Below are 18,611 nucleotides of genomic sequence, written 5' to 3'. Positions count from 1 at the left end.
CTGCTGCTGCCGTTGGGCCTGCTGCTGCCGTTGGGCCTGGACCTGCTGCTGCCGTTGGGCCTGCTGCTGCTGCCGTTGGACCTGCTGCTGCCGTTGGGCCTGCTGCTGCCGTTGGACCTGCTGTTGCCGTTGGGCCTGCTGCTGCCGTTGGACCTGCTGCTGCCGTTGGGCCTGCTGCTGCCGTTGGGCCTGCTGCTGCCGTTGGGCCTGCTGCTGCCGTTGGGCCTGGACCTGCTGCTGCTGCCGTTGGACCTGGACCTGCTGCTGCTGCCGTTGGACCTGGACCTGCTGCTGCTGTTGGACCTGGACCTGCTGCTGCCGTTGGGCCTGCTGCTGCCGTTGGGCCTGCTGCTGCCGTTGGGCCTGCTGCTGCCGTTGGGCCTGCTGCTGCCGTTGGACCTGCTGCTGCCGTTGGGCCTGGACCTGCTGCTGCTGCCGTTGGACCTGGACCTGCTGCTGCTGCCGTTGGACCTGGACCTGCCGCCGCCTTTGGACCTGGACCTGCCGCCGCCGTTGGACCTGGACCTGCCGCCGCCTTTGGACCTGGACCTGCCGCCGCCTTTGGACCTGGACCTGCCGCCGCCTTTGGACCTGGACCTGCCGCCGCCGTTGGACCTGCCGCTGCCGTTGGACCTGCCGCCGCCGTTGGACCTGGACCTGCCGCTGCCGTTGGACCTGCCGCTGCCGTTGGACCTGCCGCCGCCGTTGGACCTGGACCTGCCGCCGCCGTTGGACCTGGACCTGCCGCCGCCGTTGGACCTGGACCTGCCGCTGCCGTTGGACCTGCCGCTGCCGTTGGACCTGCCGCCGCCGTTGGACCTGGACCTGCCGCCGCCGTTGGACCTGGACCTGCCGCTGCCGTTGGACCTGGACCTGCCGCCGCCGTTGGATCTGCCGCCGCCGTTGGACCTGGACCTGCCGCTGCCGTTGGACCTGGACCTGCCGCTGCCGTTGGACCTGCCGCCGCCGTTGGACCTGGACCTGCCGCTGCCGTTGGACCTGGACCTGCCGCTGCCGTTGGACCTGCCGCCGCCGTTGGACCTGGACCTGCCGCTGCCGTTGGACCTGCCGCCGCCGTTGGACCTGGACCTGCCGCCGCCGTTGGACCTGGACCTGCCGCTGCCGTTGGACCTGGACCTGCCGCCGCCGTTGGACCTGGACCTGCCGCTGCCGTTGGACCTGGACCTGCCGCCACCGTTGGATTTGGACCTGCCGCTGCCGTTGGGTCTGTACTGACCGCCACGGGCTTCAACTGGATTCCGGTGCAGGTAGGGTTTTTCCCCCCGCTACTGGGCTGCTCCGTGCGTGGTTTGCAGCGCTTTGAAGAGCGCGATGTTGCTGTGTGAGGACGTGCTGCCGCCCTGGAATTCTTCGTGGTGAAGGTAAGTACTTTGCGTTTTCTGGTTACACTTTTTCCTGTTTTCTCGCAGCCGCGTTTGGTGCTGGGCTGCTCCGGATTGCATCGAATGTGGGAGCGCAAAGCCGCTGCGTCTGGACGCGCCGCCATCTTGTTTCTCCGGGACAGGACCACCAGAGAGAGAACGTTTGCTGTAACAAGATGACAAGGCAGGTAATTACCAGAGAGAAACACCAGCATCAAGAACGTGTCTTTGGCCATGGAAACGCTGGGAATAACTGAACCGGGAACATTGTAACTGCTGCTGTCAATATTGCAGGGCAGACATCATTGGCTGTGTGAAGGGGGACGATGTTGGATATTCAACAACGGACCAATTACCTTCATCGATCGGGGCATTGGGTCTAAGAGTCAAGTTGCAGCTTCATAGCTACTTTCTACCTCATTGGAAACCCTCGGACTATCTTTGATCAGACAGGCTGCAACTCTGGAGAAAACGAATAGGCATTCCTGCCATTCATTTGTCCTAAATACCGTCTATATCTCTCGTTCCACTTCCCCCTGACTCTCAGTCTGAAGAAGAGTCTCGACCCGAAAATGGCACCTATTCCTTTTCTCCACAGATGCTGCCTGACCCGCCGATTTACTTCAGCTTTTCGAATCTGTCTTCGGTTTAAACCTGCATCTGCAGTTCCTCACTACACATATCCTTGATCGGACTTTACTGGATTTTATCTTGCACTAAACGTTATTCACGTTATTATCGTGATCGTGTATTCGTACACTGTGGATGGCTCGGTTGCAATCATGCATTTTCATTCTCCTGACTGGTTAGCACGCAAGAAGGGCTTTTCACTGTACCTCGCTTCACGTGACAAGAAACTAGATTGAAACTCAAAAGAGGAGATATTCCTAAGCAATACAGATAATCAGAAGTAAAGCGACGGAGGTGGCAACAAAATAACTCACCTGGTATACCGATAATTGCAAGAATCGGGTAGCAAATCATGGTCGCATCAGCCGCCTCTATTCCCAGCATTCTATGATGGATAGGAGCAAGATTTCGTTATTGCAAACGTACAGATGCCACACTGAAGCGATTCACCGTGCAGCCTGATTTATACGTCATCCTTCTCCACTGGGAGACCAAATTACATTACAGTTCCGCACACCCCATCTCACAAACATCTCCAGCTCTTTCCATTTGAATGAACAGCTAATGTCCGCGCTCGGTAATTGACACGAGTGACTGCAATAAACAGGATTACTCTGGGCAGTTCCGGGCTCACTACTGCTCACGGCCCTGAGCTGTGAACCGGAGTCTCGAGTTTATCTATCCCCCTTTTCTTACTTTACCTGCGTAAAGACTAGCTCTCTTCCTCTGTGCATGCCTCTGTTCATCACTTCCATTTGTATTCTTTTGGTAAGCAGACCTGTTCTTCCGATCCTTTAGCTCAACATTCAAGGGATGCTTGATTCAGCGTCAAGCGACGACTTCATAAAGTCGTCATCAGTGATAGGAGCATAATCAGGCCATTCGGCCCATCAAGTCTACTCCGCCATTCAATCATGGCTGATCTATCTCTCCCTCCAAACCCCATTCTCATGGTTTCTCCACATAACCCTTGGCAGCCGTACTAATCAAGAATCTATCTCTGTTTTAAAAATATCCATTGACTTGGCCTCCACAGCCTTCTGTGGCAACGAATTCCACAGGTTCACCAGCCTCTGATTAAATAAATTCCTTCTCGTCTTCTTCATAAAGAAACATCCTTTAATTCTAAGGCTATGTCGTCCAGTCCTGGACTCTCCCACTAGTGGAAACATTCCCTCCTCATTCACTCTATCCAAGCCTTTCACACATTCGTGCATTCCAACGTGGTCCTCCCTCGTTCCTCTAAACTCCAACGAGTACAGGCCTAGTGCATGCTCATCATATGTTCCTGGGACCATTCTTGTAAACCTCCTCTGGACCCTGTCCAGCGCCAGAACATCCTTCCTCAGGTATGGTGCCCACAATTGCTCACGATACTCCAAATGCGGCCTGACCAGCGCCTTATAAAGCCTCGGTATCACATCCCTGTTTTTGTGTCCTTGCCCCCTTGAAATAAGACTTGACTTCTTATTGACGTCCAAGGGCAGTGGGGGAACATAATTTTATGCCCGGGGTCAGAGTTGAACCAAAGTGGTACCGTCTGCCAGTAAATTAACAGCTGACAAAGGTGCAATTCAGTTGTTCAGAAGCCAACAGAGGATGGCAGTAATATTGTGATTAAAGGCTCTACCCTGGACAGAGAAATGCATGGTGGAGCAGGATAAATGAGATATGTGTGACTGGTCAGAATGGGGAAAAATAGTAACAGGAGCAACCAAATGATATTTTCAAGATTCACCACAAAAAGCATCCTCTCGGTGAGCATCACAGTTGGGCTTAACAACTGTGCTGCCCAAGACCAGATGACATTGTAGAGTTGTGGATGCAGCCCAGCCCCTCACACAGCCCAGCCCAGCCCATCACACAGCCCAGCCCATCACACAGCCCAGCCCATCACACAGCCCAGCCCCTCACACAGCCCAGTCCATCACACAGCCCAGCTCAGCCCATCACACAGCCCAGCCCATCACACAGCCCAGCCCATCACACAGCCCAGCCCATCACACAACCCAGCCCATCACACAGCCCAGTCCATCACACAGACCAGCCCAGTCCATCTACACTTCCCGCTGCCCCTGTAAAGGCCCACACACCCTGGTCATAACCTTTTCCCCTCTCTCCCATCAGGCTGATGATACAAAAGCTTGAAACTACATACAATCTAATTCAAGAACATCTTCATCCCGGCTGTTATCAGATTACTGAACGGTTCTCCTATAAGCTAAGGGTATAGTTTGGATCTTCCAATCTTCCTTGTTATGTCCCGTGAAGCTTTCATTTTCAACCTGCACATTTATTTGTGGCTGTGACATTATATTCTGCATTCTGTTCGCGTTCTCTTTTTGCATTGTTCTTTGTATGGATGTGGTGTGATTATACTCATGATCTGGATGGTGTGAATGACCTAGAGAATTTGCTAAACAGTATCTCGATTCATGTGACAATAGTGAACCATTACTAATACCACGACTGCTCACTATCAATAAAATATAACTGTTCCACCTCCGCGACATTTTTTCTATCCTACTCTCCACGTCTCTTAATTTCTTAAGGCACATAAATCTTCAAATCTCTTTTTTGAATAAACCAGGACTGAACCTCCAGGGCCCTCCAGGGTAGAGAAGTCTGAAGACTTTATTTCTCTATCCGTTGCATCTTACAAGTCGTAAATGCCCTACCCAACTTTCTAACACTCTGTCTAACTGGGTCCAGACCACTCTGCCACAGGAAACATTTCATAATCATAATTATACTTTATTAGCCAAGTATGTTTTGCAACATACAAGGAATTTGATATGCCTTACAGTCATACCAATAAAAACGCAACAAAACACAAAAGAATACATTTTAACATAAACATCCACCGCAGTGAATCCTCCACATTCCTCACTGTGAAGGAAGGCGAAAAAAAGTTCAATCTCTTCCCTTCTTTTTTCTCCCACAGTCGGGGGCCTTGAGCCTTCCATTGATGGGCGATGCTGGCTCCCATAGTCGGCAGTCTGCGTTGGGGCGATCAAGCTCCCGCATTGGGGGGGCTCAACTATTCACGCCGGGCGATCGGACCCAAGGTTGTGGGTAGTCGAACCTCTTGCGACTTTGGAGCTTCCTGACATCAGTCTCTACCCGAGACTGCGAGCTCCTCGATGCTGAAATCCACAGGCGTTGATCCCAGGCAAGAGATCAACTGCCACTGTCCACTGCCCCACTACCCGACCACGGGAGATTGGTGAGCAAAATTAGAGCACATGATATTGGGGGTAAGGTGTTGACATGGTTAGAGTATTGGTTGACGGACAGGAAGCAAAGAGTAGGAGTAAACGGGTCCTTTTCAGAATGGCAGGCAGTGGCGAGTGGAGTGCCGCAAGGCTCGGTGTTGGGGCCACAACTGTTTACCATATATATTAATGATTTGGACGAAGGAATTGGAAGCAACACGAGCAAGTTTGCAGATGACACAAAGCTGGGTGGCAGTGGAAACTGCAAAGAGGATGTTAGGAGATTGCAGGGTGACCTGAACAGGTTGAATAAGTGCAGTATAATATGCATATGTGAGGTTATCCACTTTGGCGGCAAAAACAAGGAGGCAGATTATTATCTCAATGGTGTCAGGTTAGGTAAGGGGGAAGTGCAGCCATACCTGGGTGTCCTTGTACACCAGTCACTGAAAGGTGGCGTGCAGGTACAGCAGGCAGTGAAGAAAGCTAATGGCATGTTGGCCTTCATAACGAGAGGATTTCAGTATAGGAATACAGAGGTTCTTCTGCAGTTGAATAGGGCCCTGGTTAGACCACATCTGGAGTATTTTATACAGTTTTGTTCTTCTAATTTGAGGAAGGTCAGCCTTGTAATTGAGGCAGTGCAGCGTAGATTCACGAGATTGATCCCTGGGATGGAGGGACTGACATATGAGGAAAGATTGAAAAGACTAGGCTTGTATTCACTGGAGTTTAGAAGGAAGAGATGGGATCTTATAGAGACATATAAAATTATAAAAGGACTGGACAAGCTAGATGCAGGAAAAATATCCCCAATGTTGGGGGAGTCCAGAACCAGGGGGCACAGTCTTAGATTAAAGGGGAGGCCATTTAAAACTGAGGTGAGCAGGAACTTTTTCACCCAGAGAGTTGTGAATTTGTGGAATTCTGTGCCACAGAAGGCAGTGGAGGCCAAATCACTGGATGGATTTAAGAGAGAGTTAGATAGAGCTCTATTGGCTAGTGGAACCAAGGGATATGGGGAGAAGGCAGGCATAGGTTACTGATTGTGGATGATCAGCCATGATTACAATGAATGGCGGTGCTGGCTCGAAGGGCAGAATGGCCTCCTCCTGCACCTATTTTCTATGTTTCTATGTTTCTATGAATCACGTGCAGGAATTCACAAGCGGGACTGATTGTTTGATTACTGATTAAATGGCACAGGTAGCGGCAAGCGGTTGCTATAAGTAAACGCATCATGCATCTCTTTCGTGGAAACAATAGATTGTTTCACTGTCTTCAGTGTTTAAACAGATTAATACTAGAGAGCGGAACTCGGAGTGATCTTTGATGGCAGACACAGAGGAAGTGATTGGGAGATCAACCTTGTAGCTTGCTTGTATGAAACTGGGTAGAATGTCTCCATTATCAGGGTTCAGAACAGTCTTTCCATCAGCAAGAGTACAGTGTGATTCTCCTCTGCTTCATTGTGATAATGCCTGCCTCAACTACCTCCTCTGGCAGCTCGCTCCATACACCCACCACCCTTTGTGTGAAAATGTTACCCCTCTGGTTCCCATTTAATCTTTCTCCCCTCACCTTAAACCTATATCCTGTGGTTCTTGAGTCCCCTACTCTGGGCACGAGACTTTGTGCACCTTCCCAATCTATTCCTCTCACGATTTTGTGCACTTTGAAAGGATTACCCCTCATCCTCCTGCACTCCAAGGAAGAGAGTCCTCGCCTGCTTAACCTCTCCCTGTAGCTCAGGCCCTCGAGTCCTGGCAGCATCCTTGTAAATCTTCTCTGTATCCTTTGTCTTGCTCCGACACATGGCAACTTACTTTCTCTGCACGAAAAAAGTTTCACCATCACTCGAGATACAATGGGGAGGGTGAAATTGGGGCAATAAAATAGGCTCATAAAAGGAAGCAGTTGGGAGGAGGTGTACATAGAACACAGAATAGTACAGCACAGGAACAGGCACTTCGACCCACAATGTCTGTGTTGAACATGATGCCAGCGTAAACTAATTTCATCTGCCTGCACATGATCCATAGCCCTCCATTCTACACATATCCATGTGCCTTATTAAAAGCTTTTTTAAAAGTCTCATTAGTGCTGCCATCATAGAGTTTAGATAGCTGTGAAGGAAAATAACTGCAGATTCTGGTACAAATCGAAGGTATCACAAAATGCTGGAGTAACTCAACGGGTCAGGCAGCATCTCTGGAGAGAAGGAATGGGTGACTTTTCAGATCGAGGCCCTTCTTCAGACTGATTTTAGATAGCTGTGTCTACTGGCACATACATTGCTAGAGTAATAATAATAATAATAATAATACATTTTATTTATATAGCGCTTTTCATATACTCAAAGACGCTTTACAGATTACCACATGGTATGTTGCTCTGGAACGTTAGATTGCAAGGGATCAAATGAGAGATAGCTGAATGGATAGAAAATCAGCTTCATGGGAGGGAGTAAAGGGTAATGCTGGAGGGTATCTTCCCAAACTGGCGGCCTGTGACTAGTGGCGTGCCTCAGGGTTCGGCGCTGAGCCTGTTACTGTTTTAATTTTATATCAATGATTTGGTTGAGAACATACATGGCAAGAATAGAAAGTTTGCTAATGATGCAAAAGTGGATGGTTTTAAAAACAATGAAGATGGTTGTGAAAAATTGCAGCACGATCTTGATCGATTGGACAGGTGGGCTGGAGAATGGTTGATGGAATTTAATACAGAGAAATGTGAGGTGTTGCATTTTGGTAACTCTAACATGGGCAGGGCCTACAGAGTGAATGGTACGGCTCTGGGGAGTGTTGGAGAGCAGAGGGATCTAGGAATGCAGGTGCATGGTTCCTCGAAGGTCGAGTCGCAGGTCAACAAGGTGGTCAAAAAGGCTTTCGGTACATCGCCTTCATCAGTGAGAGCATTTGAGTATAGAAATTAGGAGGTCATGTTGCAGTTGTATAAGACGTTTGTGAGACCGCATTTAGAGTATAGTTCAGTTCTATGTTGTTGGAAAGATGTTGTCAAGCTGGAAAGGGTGCATAGATGACTTACGAGGACATGGCCAGGAGAGAGAGGATTCACCAGGATGTTGCCACAACTAGAGGGGTTGACCTGTAGGGAGAGGTTGAGTTGGCCTGTTTTAGGTTTGTGACCTAATATTTTGAAAATTCAATATTCATACCATTGGGTTGCATGATACCCAAACAGCATATGAGGTGCTGTTCCTCCAGTTTGTTTGTGGTCTCACTCTGACAATGGAGGAGGCCCAAGACAGAAAGGTCAATAGTGGAATGTGAAGGGGCGTTAAAATTGTCTGTAACTAGGAGACCTAGCAGGTCATAGAGTCATAGAGTGATACAGTGTGGAAATAGGCCCTTCGACCCATCTTGCCCACACTGGCCAACATGTCCCAGCTGCACTTGTCCCACAGGCCCACGTTTGGCTCATATCCCTCCAAACCTGTGCTATCCATGTATCTGTCTAACTGTTTCTTAAACGTTGGGACAAGCCCTGCCTCAATGACCTCCTCTGGCAATTCTGGCAGGTTTTCACATTACAAGTGGTGTTCGGTGAAACAGTTGCGTCGTCTGCATTTGCTCTCGCTGATGTACAGGGGGCACAGCTGGAACATCAGGTGCAGTAGATGAAGTTAGAGGAGGTGCACATGGAAGGACTGTTGGAATCACTGGATGGATATGACAGAGGAAGTAAAAGGGCAGTTGTTACATCTCCTGCGTTTGCTGGGGAGAGTACCTGGGGAGGGGATGGTGTTGGTTGAAGAGGTGAGTGAACCAGGGATTTGTGGAGGGATCAGTCTCTGAAGAAAACAGAAAGAGTTGGGGATGGGAAAATGTGACTCGTGGTGAGGTCATGTTGAAGGGGACAGAAATATTGGAGCATAATGCACTGGATGAAATGTAAGGATCAGGGGAACTCTATCCTTTGTATATTGGAGCATAATGCACTGGATGAGATGTGAGGATCAGGGGAACTCTATCCTTTTCTAGTCGGGGGGCAAGGGGCAGTGAGAGCAGAACTATGGGACACGGAGGAGAAGGGGGTGAGGGACCCATCTTTGACAGCGGGGGGGGGGACCACACTTAGTAAAGGCAGAGGACATCTGGAATGGAAAACCTCTTCTCGGGAGCACATGCGGCGAAGATGAAGAGATTGAGAGTAGGGGTGGCATTTTTGCAAAAAGTAGAGTAGGAAGAGGAGGAGCAGTCCAGATAACTGTTGCAGTCGGTGGGTTTAGAGTGCAGATCAGTTGATAGTCTGTCGCCTGTGATGGAGTAAAAGAGATCAAGAAAAGAAAAATCTCTATCCCATTGAGAGTAGGAGGATGAGAGGAGATCTTATAGAGGTATACAAAATCATGAGAGGAATAGATCGGGTAGATGCACAGAGTCTTTTACACAGAGTAGGGGAATCGAGGACCAGAGGATATAGGTTCAAGGTGAAGGGGAAAAGATTTAATAGTAATCCGAGGGGTAACATTTCCATACAGAGGGTGGTAGGTGTATGGAACAAGCTGCCAGAGGAGGTCGTTGAGGCTGGGACTATCCCATCATTTAAGAAACAGTTGGACAGGTACATGGATAGGACAAGTTTTGGAAGGTTATGGACCAAGCGCAGGCAAGTGGAACTAGGGTAGCTGGGACATTGTTGGCAGGTGTCGGCGAGTTGGGCTGAAGCGGCTGTTTCCACACTATATCAATCTATGAATCTATGAGAATGAGGTGTCAGACGCTCAATAATTCAATAGGTTGAATAGTGTTTTATTTGTCACATGTGCAACTGCACAATGATTTTTTTGTTGCATATATTACACATGCGGGCGCCGCCATGTTTTAGCGTCATTATTCAATGTCCAAAGTCCGGTCGGTCCGCCTGCTCGATGTACTGGAGCACTTGCACGAACCAACATCCCTCTCCTCTCCTAGACATCTCTGTGTCCCAGGAACGGTTCCTGCGGCCGACCATTAAGGTGCTGGAGCCAATACCCCGGGTCACTCTCCCACCAGCCCACGCTCCTCACATGCAACACCTCCAGCTCCCTCCCGGTTACACCGGCCAATGGGCCTTTGGGCAGGGTACCTATCCTGCCTCAGATGGTTCTCAGGAACCGGGTAAATGAGCCCACTTGCACCACCTTGGTCATTTCACCAGTTCTACAGGTCACCTCAGATTCTTGAGATCACACCTTCCCCAGCCAACAATGGGCCAAGCAAGGTTCAACCCTGCTTTAGGTCCTTTGCTGACCCTGATTTGTTTAGGTCTTTTCTCTCCTCTGGCTCTCACCCCACCCCCTACTTTCAGTCGGAAGAAGAGTCCTGACACAAAATGTCACCTAATCCTTTTTCTCCAGTGATGCTGCCTGGCCAACTGAGTTACTCCAGCACTTTGAATCTATCTGTGGTATAAACTAGCATCTGCAGATCCTTGTTTTTACAAGAACCAGATGACATAGATTTAAGGTGAGAAGAGAAAGATTTAATAGGAACCTGAGGGGCAGATTTTTCAGAAGATGGTGGGTATTTGGAACCAGCTGCCAGAGGAGGTAGTTGAGGCTGGTACTGTAACAACATTTAAAAAGACATTTGGACAGGGATGTGGATCGCTACATAGATACATACTGTAGATACATAGACATTAGGTGCGGTAGGAAGCCATTCGGCCCTTCGAGCCAGCACTGCCATTCAATGTGATCATGGCTGATCACCCACAATTAGTACCCCGTTCCTGCCTTCTCCCCATAGCCCTTGATTCCACTAGCCCTAAGAGCTCTATCAAACTCTCTTTTGAATGCATCCAGCGAATCGGCCTCCACTGCCTTCTGAGGCAGAGAATTCCACAAATTCTCAGCTCTGCATGGTTTTTCCTCATCCCAGTTCTAAATGGCCTACCCCTTATTCTAAAACTGTGGCCCCCGGTTCTGGACTCATGATTCCTGCATCTAGCGTGTCCAATCCCTTAATAATTCTATATGTTTCTATAAGATCGCCTCTCATCCTTCTAAATTCCAGTGAATACAAGTCTAAATTCCAGTGAATATAGGAAAGTTTCGAGGGATAAGGGCCAAACGCGGGCAGTTCGATGGGACATCTTGGTCGACATTGACGAGATGGGCCGAAGGGCCTGTTTCAGTGCTTCAAAATCAATGAAAATAAAGGAAAAATATGTAGGAAAGTACTGCAGATGCTGGTTTAAATCGAAGTTGGACACACAAACATGAGGTGCTCAGTTTGAAGGAGGGTCTCGACCCGAAATGTCCCCTATTCCTTTTCCCCAGAGATGCTGCCTGGCCCGCTGAGTTACTCCGACTTTTTGTGTCCATCTTCGCTTTAAACCAACATCTATGTAGTTCCTTCCCACACATTCTGTTAGACTCTTTCACTGGCACTGCAACGTTGCCGGCCAGCGAACTCGCTCAGTAGCGCCACTGTCGGCTGTGGCCGGTGGTGCAATACGTTCAACTTCACCAGTCTGTCTCCCTGCGGGCAGAATCAAAAGCTGCCAGTAGCGAGTGAAACCCTCGCCACAAGTGAAGGCAACTTGAGGTGCGGTTTTGTAACGGCTCCTACTGCAACTCGCCTCAACGCCCGACTCAGGTACGGCGCGACCCAACACATGTCGGGATATATAGAGGGTTCCGAAGCTGGAACTTGCAAGCTGTGAACATGTCGTGCACAAAAGGCTTTACCTAAATACACGCGTTCCCATGAGGAGAGTCAGTTACACTAGAAGTAATCAGTGCAGTGCACTAAATACACACCCGAGCGGTTTGCAACTTCCAGCGAGAAAAGTTATTTTATTTGCAATGTTCAGGTGAGTTCATTCAACCCTCGATAATTTTTTTTCACGCTCGAAGATCGTTCTTTTGCGATGAAACTACATGTAAACATTGGGCGCCGGGCTGAAGTGAATCGAAGGCCTCTGTAACTTTTTAACGCCCTTGCGTAAAATGGCGCTTTAAATAGTAACTCAGGCGCAGGCTGCAAAGCGGTGTCTGGACATGAAGTCTGGACTCGGACCGACACTCGGACAGGGATTTAAGTGTGCAAAGTTCTCTGGTAGAAAGCGGATTCCCCTGTATACGTGCTCATTATAACAAGCCTGGACGGATACAAAGGCGCTGAACTTTTCACGTCCTTTATTGTTACTAATTGTGTTTGCATTGGATAACTAAGTTTAGAGACACAACATAGAGACAGGCGGGCGGCATTTTTAAAGAGGCCAATTAACCCACAAACACCGCTCGTCTTTCGGATGTGGGAGGAAACCCACGAGGTCGCAGAGAGAATGTGCAAACGCTACACATACAACACCCGAGGGCAGGCTCGAACCCGGGACCGTGACGCTGCGAGGCAGCAGCTCTATCAGCTGCACCACTGTGCTGCGTCTAAACGTGTCTTCTCTCTAAACATGTGACGACACTGTTCAGTTTCATGCTCTTGCATGTTCCGCTGATGTATCAGACTGCCGAGGATAGACACAAAGAGCCGCAGTAACTCAGCAGGTCAGGCAGCATCTCGGGAGAGAACGAATGGGTGACGTTTCGGGTCGAGACCCTTCTTCAAACTGTCGAGTTTAAAATTAACTTTCCTTGTCAACGTTGTCGTTCACCCAATCGCATTCTGCACGTCCCTTCCGCATTCCATCTCCGCGATATGAAACATGACTGCGTTCAAGGTTTTTCAGTTCAGTGGAACATTTTCACTCCCCCTCCCCCCTCCCACATTCCAAAGACGTGCAGGGTTGTAGGTTAATTGGCTTCTGTAAATCGTCCCTAGAGTGTGGGATAGAACTAGTATATGGATGATTGCTGGCCAGCATGGACTCAGTGGGCCACAGGGCTTGTTTCATGCTGTATCACTAAGCTAGAAATTGACAAGGTTAATGGCAGGATTTGAAGGCCTGAGCTATAGGGAGAGATGAGTTAGTCAAGGACGTTATTCCTTGCAGTGCAGGGGGGCTGATGGGTAATGTTTTATAGAGGTGTTTAAAATAATGAGGGGAATAGAAATGGTAAATATACATTTTTTTGTTTCCCTGGATAGGGAAATGAAGAAATAGGGACATCGGGACAATAGCAGCCTGTGGGGCAATCTTTTTACACTGGGGGTGGAACGTTCCAGATGAAGTGGTTGAAGCGGGTACAGAAACAACATTTAGAAGGCATTTTGATCGGTGCATGGATAAAAAACATTTGTTTGGATATGGGTCAAATGCAAACAAATGGGTCTTGCTTAGATGAGGCATCTTATTGTGTTTGGATCAGTTGAGGCACATGGCTTGTTTCCATCAAAGACAGACACAAAATGCTGGAGTAACTCAGCGGGACAGCCAGCATCACTGGTTAGAAGGAATGGGTGATGTTTTGGGCCCTGAAGGAGGGTCTCGACCCAAAATGTCACCCATTCATTCTATCCAGAAATGGGCCTGTCCCGCTGAGTTACCCCAGCATTTTGTGTCTATCTGTGGTGTAAACCAGCATCTGCAATTCCTTCCAACATGTGGCGTGTTTCCATGCCATATGATTCTGACTCTCTGATGATCAATTTTAATTTGATTGTAACTAAATGCAGTGGAAATTAATTTACTTGAAATTTGTGGGAATAGAGTATATTATGCCACAGAGAAAACTTGAAGCTTGAATTTTGTGGGAAATGGTTTTTTGTTCAAAGTTTTGAACAGGTTCATGGATCGGACGAGTGACTGAAATGTCCGTGAGCAAAATGTTTAGGATCAGCGACCACTGTTCTATGAGTATTAAAGTCGTGATGGAAAAAGACAGGGCAGCCCCACATGCTAAAATTCTGAATTGAAGCAAAGCCAACTTTAATGGTATTAGACAGGAACTTACTGGAGCACGTTCTAGAGCAGATGGATCTAGGAGTGCAAGTACAATGCTGGGTGGCACTGTGAGCTGCGAGGAGCATGCTATGAGGCTGCAGGGTGACTTGGATAGGTTGGGTGAGTGGGTAGATACATGGCAGATGTAGTACAATGTGGATAAATGTGAGGTTATCCACTTTGGTGGCAAGAACAGGAAGGCAGATTATTATCTGATTGGTATCAAATTAGGAAAAGGGGAGGTGCAACGAGACCTGGATGTCCTTGTACATCAGTCACTGAAAGTAAGCATGCAGGTACAGCACGCGGTGAAAAACGCTAATGGCATGTTGGCCTTCATTGCAAGATGATTTGAGTTTAGGAGCAAGGAGGTCCTACAGCAGTTGTACAGGGCCCTGGTGAGATCACTCCTGGAGTATTGTGTGCAATTTAGGTCTTTTGAGGAAGGAGCCATTGGTATTGAGGGAGTACAGCGTAGGTTCACCAGGTTAATTCCTGGGTTTGGCAGGACTGACAAATGATGAAAGAATGGATCGATTGGGCTTGTATTCCCTGGAATTTAGAAGGATGAGAGGGGATCTTATAGAAACATATAAAATTCTTAAGGGATTCGACAGGCCAGATGCAGGAAAAGTGTTCCCGATGTTGGGGGAGTCCAGAACCAGGGGTCATATTTCAAGAATAAGGGGTAGGCCATTTAGGACTGTGATGAAAATCTTTTTCACCCAGAGAGTTGTGAATCTTTTGAAATCTCTGCCACAGAAGGCAGTGGAGGTAAATTCACTGGATGTTTTGAAGAGATAGTAAGATTTAGGTCTTTGGGCTAACGGAATCAAGGGATATGGGAAAAAAGCAGGAACGGGGTACTGATTTTGGATGATCAGCCAAGATCATATTAATTGGCAGTGATGGCTCGAAGGGCCGAATGGCCTATTCCTGCACCTATCTTCTATGTTTCTATGTTCACATAGTTCCCTGTAGTATGTCAGAACAACGGTCCCAACCCGAAACGTCACCTATCCGTATTCTCCAAAGGTGCTGATAAAAAAGAATCACAGAATTAGTTATTTCCAAAGATAGGCACAAACTGCTGGAGTAACACTGGGGGGTCAGGCAGCATCCTAGGAGAATGTGGATAGGTGATGTTTTTAGTCAGAACCCTTCTTCCGACTGACTGATTGTGGGAGTTGGGAAAGAAAGCTGGAAAAGAGGAGAGGCAGGACACAGCATGTGTTCATCTATTACCAGCCATTGGATTTTGACACAAAGCTTCTCCTGTGCACATTCTACTGGGATGCTGCCTAACCCGCTGAGTTACTCCAGCACTTTGTGTCTATCTCTCAGAGTTACTCTGATTACTCCAACATTTTCTGTGTTGACAATAGGATGTTTGCATACACAAAGATCGTACAAAGACCAATGTTGTAAATGGCCAGGTTACATGTTACAAGCAATTTCTCTGTAGCTGTAATGCAATATTCTGCACTATGCCCAATTTTCTCTTCACAATACCTATTGAACGTGTATGGCTTGCATATGTTTTTACTGGATACAGTTTTTCTATATATGTGTCGATACAGATCATTATCTTATACACCTCTGTTAGATAACCCCTCATCCTCCTGCGCTGCAGGAATAAAGTCCAAGCCCGCCCATCCTCTCCCTGTAGATTAGGTCCTGGGGCCCATGGATACAGAGATACATAGATCATCCTATATAGGTAAAGAAGCCTGTTTCTCAGCTGCGTGTACAAAGTGAGTTCTGTGTGGAATTTTTTAGTTGAATGACCAGTTCAGTCTTCAGTCTTTCAGTTATAATTAGTTAGCTTTTCATTGTATTAGCTATGATATGTTCAGTTTTTAGTTAAGGTCTGCAGATCCTTTAATGCATTGCTCTGATACCAAATAACCATTTTGCCTGAATAACATTTTTGTAATGCTGAAACTGGGCTCAGGAAATCATTATGAATTCAGTGATCGTACACTGGGATTTATGACATTGTGTTGGAGGTGAAAGATGGTGCCTCTGACAAGGCAGGAGCATTCCTTGGACTTTAGACTTTACAGATACACAGTGAAGACAGGCCATTTGGCCCACCGAGTCCATGCCGACCGGTGATCACCCCGTACACTAGCACTATCCTACCCACCAGGGACAATTTACAATAAAGCCAATTAACCTACAAACCTGCATCTCTCTGGAATGTGAGATGAAACCGGAGCACCCAGAGAAACCCCCCGTGGTCACATAGGGAGCGTACAAACTCCACATAGACTGCACACGTAGGATGGAACTCGGGTCTCTTGTGCTGTAAGGCAGCAACTCTACCGCTGCGTCACTGTGTCGCCACTCCCTTCGTGCTGGAGCTTTGGCCTAAGTTGAAAGCTCTGATCTCCAGAGGAACATCCGTACTGGGAGCCTACAGGACGTGTACACCTGATCAACCATGAAACAACGCAGGAAGGCACTAAATTTAGATGTTTGTGTTTTACTCCACAGATTTTGACGGAGGTTACTGAGAAGGCTGGACCTTGGATAATGGCCTCCCTACCACCCCTTGGTCGACTCTACAGCGAGGTGACCTGCTCCATCTGCCTGGATTTCTTCCAGGAGCCGGTGGCCCTGGAGTGCGACCACAACTTCTGCCGACTGCATCTCGCGGAGCTGGGAGAAGGGCGATGCCTTCTACTCCTGCCCCGAGTGCGGGGAGGTGTTCAAGGACAAGAGGTTGAAGCCCAACCGCAAGCTGGCCAACATTGTGGAGGGTGTGAAGGAGCTGAAGCTGGAGCCCCGCCAGGGACAGCCGGCCTTCTACTGCCAGCGGCACGAGGAGAGACACAAGCTCTTCTGCCTGGAGTGCCAGGGTGCCATCTGCATCGTCTGCTCTTGCTCCAGTGAGCACCAAGGCCACGTCATCATCCCCATTGAGGAGGCTTCCATCTTCTACAAAGTAAGTGTCTTCAAAGAGTCATACACCATGGGGACATGCCCTTTGGCACCACATCTGAAGAAGGGTCTCAATCCGAAACGTCACCCATTCCTTCTCTCCAGAGATGCTGCCTGTCCCGCTGAGTTACTACAGTTTTTTGTGTGTACCTTTTGTCCAACGCATCCATGCCAATCTGGATATCCCATCTGAGCTAGTCCCGTTTGCCCGCGTTTTGTATCCCTCAAACCCTTTTGTATCCACGTACTTGTCCAACTGTCTTTCAAATTGAGTTTTCGGTTTAGGTTTATTATTCTCACATGTACCTAACATTGTTTTGCATGAAGACACAAAATGCTGGAGTAACTCAATGGGACAGGCATCGGGTCCACCACGATGTAGAGCTCTTCTTCCGTCGCCTCCGCATTCATGCCTTTGTTCTGTGGGAAGGAATCCTCACCACCCAGTGATGACCCCTTCTCCCGTCTCCAACAGACCCCTCGTCTTGGACTCCCCCGGACGGCCATCTACCTTCTTTAGACATTTTCATTTCCAACTGCCGGCGGGACATCAACCGCCTCAAACTTTCCACTCCCCTGATTCACTTTAACCTCTCCCCCCCACCCCCCTGAACGTACAGCCCTCCGCTCACTCTGCAGCAACCCCGACTTGATAACCAAACCCACTGACAAGGGAGGTGCCGTGGTAGTCTGGCGCACTGAGCTCTACCGGGCTGAGGCCAGACGACAACTCTCAGACATCTCCTCCTACTTAACCTTGGACCATGATCCCACAGACGAGCACCAGACCTTAATATCACACACCATTTCTGATGTCATTACCTCCGGCTCTCTGCCCTCTAAAGCCTCCAACCTTATCATTCCCCAGTCCCGCACGGCTCGATTTTATCTTCTCCCCAAAATCCACAAACAGAACCGCCCTGGCAGACCCATTGTTTCTGCTAATAAAAAGTCTGAAGGGTCTCAACCCGAAATGTCACCCATTCCTTCTCTCGAGAGATGCTGCCTGACCCGCTGAGTTACCCCAGTACTTTGTGCCAACCTTCGATTTAAACCAGCATCTGCAGTTCTTTCCTACACATTGTTTTGCATGCTGTCCAATCAAATTCGGATTTACTTTAGATGTTAGAGATATAGCACAGAAACAGACCCTTCGGCCCACTAAATCTGTGCCATCCAGTGATCACCCCCTACACTAACGCTATCCTACATACCAAGGATCATTTTATAACTTACTAAAGCCAATTACCCTACTCACCTGTACATCTTTGGAGTGTGGGAGGAAACTCACGCAGGCAGAGGGAGAACATACAAATTGTGTACAGACATCACCTGTAATCAAGATCGAACCTGGGTCTCTGGGGCTGTAAAGCAGAAACCCTATCTGCACCACTGTGCTGTCCGCATAATACTACACATAAACACAATCAAGGCAAACTCGGGTATAATATGTAGGGGAGGGAAAGATACAGAGAGCAGGGTATAGTTTTCCGCATTGTCGTACAACAGTCTCAGAGACAACGTCCAAGGTTTGCAATGAGGTTGAACAAAATCAAACTGTACCCTCGCTTATGGAAGGACC

The 18,611-nt window shown here is 48.4% G+C and overlaps 1 protein-coding gene and 1 pseudogene across 2 annotated transcripts in view; both read left to right on the top strand.

Moving 5' to 3' along the window:
- Positions 1-18,611, top strand: part of LOC144603231 (class I histocompatibility antigen, F10 alpha chain-like) — a 1,654,937-nt pseudogene that overhangs the window by 979,348 nt on the left and 656,978 nt on the right. The gene's annotated exons all lie outside the window — the stretch shown is intronic.
- The window catches only part of LOC144602560 (zinc-binding protein A33-like), a 41,410-nt gene continuing 34,519 nt past the window's right edge, over positions 11,721-18,611 (top strand). Inside the window, 3 exon segments of the mRNA XM_078415689.1 lie at positions 11,721-11,838; positions 16,583-16,731; positions 16,733-17,033. Coding sequence (XP_078271815.1) covers positions 16,622-16,731; positions 16,733-17,033 — 411 coding nt within the window. The 5' untranslated portion in view covers positions 11,721-11,838; positions 16,583-16,621.

The sequence above is a fragment of the Rhinoraja longicauda genome, chromosome 19, assembly GCF_053455715.1.
Source record: "Rhinoraja longicauda isolate Sanriku21f chromosome 19, sRhiLon1.1, whole genome shotgun sequence".
In the NCBI taxonomy this organism is placed as follows: Eukaryota; Metazoa; Chordata; class Chondrichthyes; order Rajiformes; family Arhynchobatidae; genus Rhinoraja; species Rhinoraja longicauda.
The sequence above is the reverse complement of the archived record's forward strand: the minus strand, read 5'-3'. Positions and strand labels throughout refer to the sequence as shown.